Genomic DNA, 11,777 nt, shown 5'->3' with positions numbered 1-11,777 from the left:
CAAAAATTGACACGTTTGTACTAAGTCAAGGGCAATAACTCTGAAACCATTCATCCGATTATTACCAATTTCGAACTTGACCAAGATCTCATCAATACATTCATGCATATTAAGTTTCATTAAGATCGGATAAAAATTGTAGCCTTTATCGTGCATACAAGAAATGTGGACCGATGGACGGACAGGTGTTCAATAAAATAGAAGACACACAAACCATTTCACAAAGTTTTTACTGGTCCATTTTTAGCTGATCCAAATAATGTGGATACTCTATAGCACAACATATGGGTAAACATTCAAAAAAATAATCTGCTATCGATAAAACTAAGTCGTCCTAAAGTCCAACATGTTTCAAGAGCACAAAGACTCCTTTCCATGTGGGCGTATAAAAATATAAATTTCTTTTTATGTAACAATGTGTTTGTTTTATTTCAGATATGGACCAACTGAACAGTTACGATTTGTGGGAATAGAACGAGATGCTGATGTTCCTTAATTAGCAATATGTAATTAAGAGTGCTAGCTAAAATACTTTAAATCTATTGGTGATCCACCATATTCTGCAATTATGAAAGTTCCCAAATTTTAATTTTTAAATTCCTAAATGAAATGTTCAGAAAAACTTTTTCAGTCTAGATTCTCAAATTTTTTATCATGATTGTCAACAGGTTTTCTGAATTTTTTATGTGTACCTTGGACACTGATAGCATTAATTTGCACCATTCCAATTTTCTGTAAGAAGTCTGTGAAGTCTTAACCTGATATATTGTAATATATCGCATTTCTGTAGTAAAAGGAAGCACAGACATCTGATGGTTAATAGGAAGGTCGCCCTGATTCACATAAAAAATTTGGAAATCTTCTTTACAATCCCATTAAAGTGATACTCTGTCTTAGAATGAACATAAAATTTAAGTTCTTGAAATGGTCAATATGAGTATATATTCATCAGTGAACTTACCTGGTGTCATAAAGTTACAACAGAATCCCTGTAAAATCTAGAAAATTGGAAAATTCATAAAACTAAGTAATTATTGAAAAACGCTTAATCTTGATATTATGTGTTTTTCAATAGTTAATTGCATATTTATGGATAATTACTAAGTTTGGATTTATCAGATTATATAAGGATCCTGTTATGTTATTTATGACACCAGGTATATCTACTGGCTCTTATTTGCCAAGTTTAAAATTCTTCAATTTTATGTTAATTCTAAGACGTAGTATCACTTTAAATAAATTGAAATGATAATGAAGAATCACAGTGGGAAGGATTTTAAGTCGTTCCAAATTTACCAAAATTTGATTCTTTCGAACAGTAAAGTCAATGAACTCTTTAAAGATGGATTTCCTTATATTTTAGTATCAAATTTAGCAAACTATTTGATTAATTGGTGTTTCTAATGAATTATCATGTATTCTTAATCATATCATTATGTTCTTATTGCATATAATTAAGAGTTTTAACCAAACATAAATGTCCATGGATTACAATCTGGATAAACAAAAAAAGACTTTCTGACCTTTCTTGATCGGTCACTCATTGGAATTCTACTGGAATTCTCAGCTAATTATGAATTAATTATGGACATGTGAGAAAAACTGGTATTTTTCAAAATCATTAGAACACCTCTACTTTCTATTCATATAAGTATTAGCATTTTCACTTTTATAAATAAAAATAAGGGAACCCATCTTAAAATCATATTTTTAATTTTTTGAAATAGCCAGACAAATCAAAAAACTCAACTGCCAATTTGTATTTGTCTATTGTTTTATTTGTTACTTATTAAAATCATGAATTTAATTCTATCATTCATTCATTCATTCAAATCATGAATAAATCAAATATCAACCTGTTAACATTGTGATTTTTCTGTGTCCAAAAAGTTTCTCCAAGATAGCTTGCGATGCAAGGTAACATACGCCCACTGGCAGCTGTCAGAAATGATAAAACAGTCTTTAGTGACTAAAGTACGAATTTTCTCATATTGAAGAAATTTTATTAGTTTGAATTCAATTACATATATATTTACTGCCAGTTATTTATGCTGAGTAATTCCACAAAATTTTTAAAAATCAATATCAATAACCCAAATACATCAAACAATTAAATCACACAGCTCCAATCAAGGGATAAAAAAAATTTTGACGCGTTTTTCACAAGTCAACCCAAAAACCGTTCAGGATCTCATCAGTATTAATGATCACACCAAATTTCATTACAATCAGTTCAAAACTGTCACTATTAAGTTCAAAAGCAAATTTTGATGCGCTTCTCCTAAGTCAAGGGCAATAACTCAAAAAACATTCACCTGAAAAAACATCAAATATATTGCCGTCACCCATGTCCGTCCGTTCACAATTGCTCGTAAACACTCTACAAGACACAATTGACTGATTTCAACGAAACTTGGTGTGGTTGTTTGTAATCACCCAAGGATGAACCCTATTGAAAATCAGAACAAGGGCAATAACTCTTACTCAATATTATTCTGTATCGCCCTAAAGAGTTCAAAAGAAGTGTATGACTGAAGGTTGAATATTTCATACTGGTGATTGTTACTGCACTGCTAAATATTTTTACTCAAAATCAAAGCTGCCAGTGGTCATATATTACCTTGCCTGGCAAGCTATCTTGAAAAGAGATACTGATAACTGATGGCTGAAAGAACCTCTATCTGTGTCTCTTTGAAATGGATGGTTATTTATGTCACTTGAGACCCCTTATACATCACAAATTCACAATATTATGTACACATATTGATGACTGTGAGCGGATGAATTATTACCATTTGTAAACCGTCCAACACTCCGTTTAGATATTTTGAGAGAGCTCAATCTGCTCTGCCTCTGCAGGTAGAAGTACCTCTGCAGCATGCTCTGTCCTCCATGCTGTCATAGTTTCTGTACCAAATTCATTGTGTAGTTTGTCAGATTTTGCTTTGGATTTCTCAATTTCTTTGTTCATTCTGAAGGAAAAAAGTTAATAATTATTTTCATTAAATTTCTGCAGAGAGGTTTGGTAATTAAATGGCGTCCAAAACATAGGCATACAAAGGCATCTGTGGACTGGCTAGAACTTCAGTCACCTATCAATGAAGTGGGTTGTTAGTGGTTATGTTTTGAGTCGCAACCAGATGAGTTTACATATCTCTGACTATAAGCCTACAACATTCAATTACAATTTTCATTATTACAACTACTTGGCCTATGTCAAAGGGACAGATGAGTCATTTTAGGAGGTTGATTTGAGTCTTAAATATGTGTAAATAATTTCCAGAAGTACTAGAAATGTACAAAGATGGCATAATTCCTACAAAAATATCTCAAACTAGGAATTTCTTTTCCTATTTCTAAAGATGTCTCAAGAAAGGAGACTTTTTAACTTTGAAAACATGGATAATTCTTGACACACATGGACTTGAAGGCTCAAATTTTGACAGTGGGCCCATTGCTGATTGGCATAGCTAAAAAAAATTCACAGTTCTGAGATTAAGGAAGATAGGCTTGGTCAAAAAAATGGTGCACCTGTTCCTTTAAGTTTCAAAGGTAAATATAGCAGGCCCACCTTCTACTTTCCTGAATTGCTCTGCTGAAGAAATTTTCTGTTCTTTCATTATCTATTTCACTGGTTTCATCAAATCTGCCTTCCTCCTGAAAATATTTAAAAAACCAGGTCTACGCATCTGACATCTTGAAACGTAGCGAGCATACATTTTGAACATGGTTGCATGCTGCACTGAACAACATGTAAGTTGTGATCAGATTGCTTAACAACAAGGTAAATATCGTTTTTATACAATATACAGTCAAGTAACCTAATTTCGTGGTAACCTATTTTTCGTGCATCTCCGGAAATGATTAATAATTTACATGTGCATAAAAATTCTGTGTTTTTAACTTTGACGAAATTCGGTGTTGAATCCTTATATGCACGAAAATAGGTTACACCACTGTAAGTGTCGGCAAATGGATGGTGAGAAGAAGCAAATTTCACAACATTGTGAGTTTCCGTTGGCCTTTACTCAAGTTAATCGTAGATATGTAATGTAGGGACAGAATTAAATTGATGTTAAAAATCATCTCCAACCTTTTGCTTTTCATAATGATGAGTGATAAAATCTTCCAAATTATTGGGTTTTTCGTCTGCTTTGTTTTCATCCATACCGGAAGTTTCCTTGTCCGCCATCTTTAAACAAATTAAATTGTTGTCAAGCTTCAACTTGTTGTTATTTTCGAATAAAAGTGTTATCAAAATTGTGTAAAAGTCTTCCAGAAATTCAAAAAACCTTCAAAATATTGAATATGATCTTGTCATATGAGGAAGTTGATCCAAAAGATAGAAAGCGCGTAAAATAGTTTAACAGCTGACATAACTGTACTTCCGTTGTCATTGACAACATATCAACAGGTGCCCGTTAGATATTACTATGAGATATTGTCACTGAACCGGGCCGTTATAAACTCGATTATCAGATTAGGAATAATCAAGATTTAATCAGATTATCGTGATTAACCATCAATATGCCGGGTAGAGGGCGTGGTCGGAAGGACAGTGACAGTGATGCACAATCGGAATCCCCGGAAACGATGGGGACCTTTGAAACTTTGAGGGATGAAGGCGAGCATTTTGTTCATGTTCAACAATACAAACGAGCCATTGACAGTTTCACCAAGGTAAAATATATTTTCTGGTCAGATTCATTTATTCAGTTATTCAGTTATTCAGTTTTTCATTTTTAGTATTATTCAGTTATTCATTTTTATTCAGTCATTCATTCATTCAGTTATTCATTTTTATTCAGTCATTCATTCATTCATTTATTCACGTGAAATCTCCCATGAAAAAATTTCAGTTGATTTATGATTAAGGTAGCCCTAGAGGGGGGTCAAGATCTTGATTTGAATTGGTACCCTGAGAAAACTCTTTTTAACAGCACAATAATGCCTGGCCAAAATGTATTACCTTTCATTAACCCAGATTTTTTTAAGTCCTGTCATCCCTCTAAAAAGTTTATTATTTATATCCATTGTTTCAGGCTTTAGAAATGAAGGAAGATGATCCAACCTGTCTGGTTATCAGAGCTAAATGTTATCTAATGTTGGGGAATGCTGAGGCTGCTCTGGAAGATGCTGATCATGCCTTAAAATATGAAGATGAAAATGGCACTAAAGACATTAGAGTAGGTTTCAAAACAAGATTTCACATGCACCCATACGCAAAGCAGAACAGATATGATTTTTTTATATGCCCACATAAAATGGTGTAATAAATAATAAAACTTGACATCAAAGACCATCCTTTAATACCCAACGTTTCGTAAAAAAAAAGTTTTGACTTCGTCAGAGGAAGAAACAAACTACAAATGGTGGAAGGCAGTTAAGATTAAAATTACAATATAAGGTATTGGTGATCCCATCAAAAAGTCTTCTGTGATTGGTTATTGCTGCCTGTTTTTTCTTTTTTTTGAATCACCACATAAAATGGGGGGCGTATATTGTCGTTACCCATGTCCGTCGGTCGGTCTGTCCGTCCACAATTGCTTGTAAACACTCTAGAAGGCATAATTCTTGACTAATTTTGACAACACTTGCAATGGTTGTTTGTAATGACCCAAGGATGAACACTATTGAAAATCATAAAAATCGAAAAATATTTAGTATGAGTTATTGCCCTTGTTCTTGAAGCGCTCGTAAACACTCTAGAAGGTGCATTTCTTGACGGTTTTTGATGAAACTTGGTGTGAGTGTTTGTTATCACCCAAGGATGAACCTTATATAAAATCAGAAAGATCAAAAAATAATTAGTATGAGTTATTGCCCTTGTTCTTGAAAACGCGTTAAATTTTTAGCTCGTAAACACTCTAGTAGGAACAATTCTTGATAGATTTTGATGAAACTTAGTGTGAATTTTCGTAATCACTCATGGATTAACCCTATTGAAAATCAGAAAAATCTAAATATATTTAGTATGAGTTATTGCCCTTGTTCTTGAAAACTCGTTCAATTTTTAGCTCAATCGGTAGAGAGTTGCATTATCATCCCTAGGGCGTTTGTCTTCAGTTGTGTTGGCATCTATAAGGGCAGTAGGATAGCTCAGTTTGTCTTCAGTTGTGTTGGCATCTGTAAGGGTAATAGGATAGCTCTGTTTGACTTCAGTTGTGTTGGCATCTGTAAGGGCAGTAGGATAGCTGAGTTTGACTTCAGTTGTGTTGGCATCTGTAAAGGCAATAGGATAGCTCAGTTTGTCTTCAGTTGTGTTGGCATCTGTAAGGGCAATAGGATAGCTCAGTTTGTCTTCAGTTGTGTTGGCATCTGTAAGGGCAATAGGATAGTTTAGTTTGTCTTCAGTTGTGTTGCCATCTGTAAGGGCAGTAGGATAGCTTAGTTTGTCTTCAGTTGTGTTGGCATCTGTAAGGGCAGTAGGATAGCTCAGTGTGTCTTCACTTGTGTTGGCATCTGTAAGGGCAATAGGATAGCTCAGTTTGTCTTCAGTTGTGTTGGCATCTGTAAGGGAAGTAGGATAGCTCTGTTTGTATTCAGTTGTGTTGGCATCTGTAAGGGCAGTAGGATAGCTCAGTGGCCAGACTTGGATTTAATTTTGGTGTATTTTATTCTGCAGGCATTGCTAGTGAAAGCAGAATCTTTGTATCAGAAAGGTGATTTCGAAACAGCTCTAGTTTATTATCACCGTGGTGACAAGCTACGCCATGAACTGAAAGATTTCCGACTAGGAATCCAGAAATCACAAGAAGCTATCAACAACAGTATTGGAGGTAATTATACAGAAAAAATGAACCTAAATGTTCTATGATAACATGGACTCTTTAAGTGCAAATAGTTTATATCTATACATTGAAGCATAACTTAAAGTGATACTACATCTTAGAATGACCATAAAATTTAAGTTCAAGAAATGGTTAATATGAGTATAAGGCTTGATCTTGATATTAAACGTTTTTCAATAGTTAATTGCATATTTATGGATAATTACTAAGTTTTTTGGATTTATCGGATTATATAAGGATCCTGTTATGTTATTTATGACACCAGGTATATCTACTGGCTCTTATTGGCCAAGTTTAAAATTCTTCAATTTTATGTTAATTCTAAGACATAGTATCACTTTAAGAAGTCTATAAACTCTTTCCCTCTACTCTTTGAAAAGTCTATTACCTTTTAGACAAACAATCCTCTCAGCTGTCATTTGGAGAATGAGAATGTACAGTCTGGATAAACAAAAAAAGACTTTTTGACCTTTCTTGATCAGTCACTCATTGGAATTCTGTTGGTAATTCTCTTCTTATTTAGCTAATTATGAATTAATTATGGAAATGTGAGACAAACTGGTATTTTTCCAAGTCATTAGAACACCTCTACTTTCTATTCATATATGTATTAGCATTTTCATTTTCATCAATGAAAATAAGGGAACCCATCTTTAATTTATTATATTTTAGAGCCAGATTCAGTGAAATTAGAAACAACAGGTGATCTCTCGTTTTTTCACAGACAAGAAGAGGTAGGGCTGAAATAGTCTTGTTTTTATATGAAAAGAGTAGTTAGAGTTACAGCAGTTACAACTAATTCTTGCATTTCAGCATATCGTGGGTGACCGCTTGAAACCTTGTACATGCCATATTTGGTCATTTTTACTTTTTGATACTGTTTGAAAGCTCGTAAAAGCGCGGATCTTGTGATCAAAACCTCGTATTCTTAGCTTGATTGTAAATAACTCAAAAAGCACTAATTAAATAACACGTATATAAACAGTCAGATATAAAACCTTGTAAAATATATTATTATACGAGGTTCAATGTTCCTTTTTTCTGCGGATGAAAATGAAAAACCTCGTATACTGTATTATTATACGAGTTTTTGGTTCAATAGGCTGGAGAACTCAAAGTGAAAACCACGTATAGCGGTAAAAGAAATGGTAAAAAAGATTTTAATAAAATATGTGTTCATTTTTTGTGTTTTCCTCGAAAAGTAATTCCGCGTCATATATCGTTATACGAGGTTTCAAGCGGTCACCCACAATATTTCTATAGATGTAGTCTAGGATATAAAATAGATTTAGCAATTTCTCGTAGATTGCATCTACTTCTGTAGATGGGCATGTCTCCAAAAACAGGGGCGCAGATCGCTTTTTCAATGCGGGGGGGGGGGGGTGGACCAGTGACGTACACAGAATTCATTCAAAAGGGGTCGGACCGAGGTGCGAATTCGATTGCAGAGTATAGCGGCATGAGAACGTTTCAGTTGAGCTGGTGACACCGTATCTTTATAGCTCTCAGAAATATTATAGAAAGAAAGGCTCCTTCTTACCTGTTACTGAATTTTCCAGTCATCCAGTGCGAAGATGTGAACGATAAAATTTGCTACGTGTGCCCCTTTGTAACAACGCTTCTGTGAGTGGAGATGGGTCCCAAAACAAACGAATGGTCTTCCTGTCACTCGACCATAAATTGTTCGAATAGTGTGTCACAGGGGCAAAATTTTGGCACTTTGATGTTCTCGGATGCCAAATTGGGCCTATTTTTCGTCCATTACAGACACTATTCTCAACCAAGCTTGACCATTTGTGGGGGGACACATGATATCATGTCCTTCCTGGGGCGACATGTGATCTGCGCCCATTTTCAAAAAATGAAAATAGCTTTTATTTAGGATCCCTTAAAGAGTCTTTTATTGATGAAATTCAGAGGGGCAGTGAGTTTTGCTTGTATGAAATTCCAGTTTTCTCCAGTTGTGGAACTAAAATCCTTATATCAGGATCAGGACAGATGGTTTTCAAGTCTAGTATTGGGGCTTAAAGATGGGTATCCTAGTTTTTTAGTTTCAAATTTGGCAAACTATGTGATTAATTGGTGCTTCTAATGAATTATCAAACGTAAATGTCCATGTATGTACAGTCTGGATAAACAAAAAAAGACTTTTTGACCTTTCTTGATCGGTCACTCATTGGTAATTCTCTTCTTATTTATCTAATTATGAATTAATTATGGACATGTGAGACAAACTGGTATTTTTCCAAGTCATTAGAACACCTCTACTTTCTATTCATATAAGTATTATCATTTTCATTTTCATCAATGAAAATAAGGGAACCCATCTTTAAGGCATCTGAGAAAAAAAGGAAACTCACTGAACATGAGTGAGAAGCCAATAAGGGGTGAACCCTGGGGTGAGGATACTTAGAACCCAGGGGTGAGGATACTTAGAACCCTTAGAACCCTGGGGTGAGGATGCTTAGAGCCATGGGGTGAGAATACTTAGAACCCTTAAAACTCTGGGGTGAGGATACGTAGAACCCTGTGGTGTGGAAACTTAGAACACTTTGAACCCTGGGGTGAGGATACTTTGAACCCTGGGGTGAGGATACTCAGAACCTTGGGGTGAGGATAATTAGAACCCTGAGGTGAGGATACTTAGAACCCAGGGGTGAGGATACTTAGAGCCCTGGGGTGAGGATACTTAGAACCATTAGAACCCTGTGGTGAGGATACTTAAAACACTGGGGTGAGGATACTTAGAACCCTGGGTGAAGATTCTCAGAATTTTAAACCTACATTCTGAAGGACGAACTTAACTGTGTATGATTTGTGCATTACAGAGTAGTATAGTGGAGAAATTTAGGGTAGAGTATTCTCACATCATTATTGAATCCAGGGCTGATGCTTTTGGAGTAATTGGTCTGGTGTCACGCTTCACTACCTGTCACTTTAGAGGGATATAGTCAACTAAATATTTGCTTGGTCAATTTATAGAACTAAATTCAGCTATCTGTCTCTATCACTTTTTAGAATGGAATTCTGACATTCCATAAATGCACAATAAAATAGGCAGTAGCCTAAAGGCTGTTTTCCAAGTGAGGATTTTTTTTCGCATGAAGCGATTTTTTTGTACAGGTGCATGCGTATTGATACGAAGTACTAGAATTTGCAGCGAAAAAAATCGTCATGACGATCGCAAAAGAAATAGGAATAGGTTCTACTTTTATGCGACAAAATTTTTCGCGCAATTAGCTTATCCAATCAGATGCGAGAATTTTGGCTAACAGCGTCAACATCATGATGTCAAAGATGGCAGAAAACGGCATAGCCGACTTATCAGTCCAAACAAACTCTAGGCCCACGAATTTCTTTGGATCCAGAGGAAATAAAACAAAATGTGGAAAATAATTAGAACTAGTAAATATAAACACTAGCAGGGCTTTGTTGAATGCCGCCATTTTGTCGCAGATGGACATGGACGTTAAAATAGCGCTAACGTCGATCTTCGATGACAGTGGAAATCAAAATTCATCTAGCGCTTTTATTTTGCGACGAAAAATTTCACTTTACGCGAAAAAAAATCATCCCATGGAAAACCGCCTAAATTGTGAGCGCCTTATTAGTTTCATGAGAATCTTCATAAAAAATCTTTCATTGCCTAACAAAAAATTCATGAATACTTCTTGACTCCTTTCACTATGGTAATAGTGAAGAACGGGTACCAGTAGCGATAAAATACTGGGAACAAGAGTCTAAAAGGTAGAGAAATACGTATTTAGTCCCAAAAAAGATGGTGGAAATTAAGCTCTATCTACGGTGGTTCGTATACCACATCATTTATTTTTTTTCAATTTTGAATTAAAAAACTAGAATATGATTATGAAACATAATTTTGAATTAAAAACTTGTATTTTCACCTGGGTGGAAATTAATTTTCACCCAGGTGATAATTCAATAATATTTTATTGAAAACTTGAATTTTCACCTAGAATTTATAAATAAAAACTTGTATTTATAATTAAAAACTTGTATTTCTCCCTGGGTGAAAATATAATTCAATAATATTTTATTAAAAACTTGAATTTCCACCCGGGTGAAAATTAATTTTTACCTAGGTGATAATTCTAGAATTTATAATTAAAAACTTTTATTTTCACCTGGGTGATAATTCAGTCATATTTTATCAAAATTTGAATTTTCACCCATGTTCTTAAGTTTTTAATTCAAAATTCTAGAATCATCACCTGGGTGATTATTAATTTCCAACCAGGTGAAAATACAATTTTTTTATTCAAAATTTTTATACGCCCACACGTAAGATGGGCGTATATTGTAATCACCCCGTCGGTCTGTCCGTTCACATTTGGCTCGTGCTCACTCTACAGGCTACAGTTCTTTACAGATTCTTTTGATTTTGATTTTGTGTGTCAATGTCATTATGAAGATGATCCCTATTGATTTTCGTGATGATCGGATAATTTTTCACCGAAATATCGTGTCTGACCTGACGTTTTACTCTATTAGCTATATTGTGCAACTCGTGCTCACTCTACAGGCTACAATTTTTTACAGATTCTTTTGATTTTTATTTTGTATGTCAATGTCATTATGAAGATGATCCCTATTGATTTTCATGATGATCTATCGATTTTCATGATGATCGGATAATTTTTCACCGAAGTATCGTGTCTGACCTGACGTTTTACTCTATTAGCTATATTGTGCAACTCGTGCTCACTCTACAGGCTACAATTCTTTACAGATTCTTTTGATTTTGATTTTGTATGTCAATGTCATTATGAAGATGATCCCTATCGATTTTCGCGATGATCAGATAATATTTCACCGAAATATCGTGTCTGACTTGACGTTTTACTCTATTAGCTATATTGTGCAACCCTGTAGTCACTAAAGACTGTTTAATCATTTCTGACAGCTGCCAGTGGGCGTATGTTACCTTGCCTGGCAAGCTATCTTTTGTTTTATAATTATATTCCA

General features: G+C 34.6%; 3 protein-coding genes across 3 annotated transcripts in view; 2 read left to right on the top strand and 1 right to left on the bottom strand.

Moving 5' to 3' along the window:
- Positions 1-717, top strand: part of LOTGIDRAFT_200654 (hypothetical protein) — a 16,468-nt gene extending 15,751 nt beyond the window's left edge. The window contains exon 18 of the mRNA XM_009050235.1: positions 436-717. Coding sequence (XP_009048483.1) covers positions 436-496 — 61 coding nt within the window. The 3' untranslated portion in view covers positions 497-717. The remainder of the gene's footprint in view (positions 1-435) is intronic.
- Positions 718-1,128: 411 nt separating this feature from the next.
- Positions 1,129-4,340, bottom strand: LOTGIDRAFT_238480 (hypothetical protein). Its single transcript, XM_009050234.1, has 4 exons — positions 4,094-4,340; positions 3,572-3,657; positions 2,870-2,972; positions 1,129-2,315 (listed from the first exon to the last, which is right to left on the bottom strand). The coding sequence occupies exons 1-4, from the start codon at positions 4,190-4,192 to the stop codon at positions 2,301-2,303; spliced, it is 303 nt and encodes a 100-aa protein (XP_009048482.1). The 5' UTR covers positions 4,193-4,340; the 3' UTR covers positions 1,129-2,300.
- A 253-nt stretch (positions 4,341-4,593) lies between these two features.
- The window catches only part of LOTGIDRAFT_140423 (hypothetical protein), a gene marked incomplete at both ends in the record, with an annotated part of 17,314 nt that continues 10,130 nt past the window's right edge, over positions 4,594-11,777 (top strand). Inside the window, 4 exons of the mRNA XM_009050233.1 lie at positions 4,594-4,680; positions 5,043-5,186; positions 6,626-6,779; positions 7,464-7,525. Of these exons, the coding sequence (XP_009048481.1) occupies positions 4,594-4,680; positions 5,043-5,186; positions 6,626-6,779; positions 7,464-7,525 (447 nt within the window). The remainder of the gene's footprint in view (positions 4,681-5,042; positions 5,187-6,625; positions 6,780-7,463; positions 7,526-11,777) is intronic.

This window comes from Lottia gigantea (assembly GCF_000327385.1).
Source record: "Lottia gigantea unplaced genomic scaffold LOTGIsca_147, whole genome shotgun sequence".
Lineage (NCBI taxonomy): Eukaryota > Metazoa > Mollusca > Gastropoda > Lottiidae > Lottia > Lottia gigantea.
This window is presented reverse-complemented; position numbering and strand designations above follow the sequence as displayed.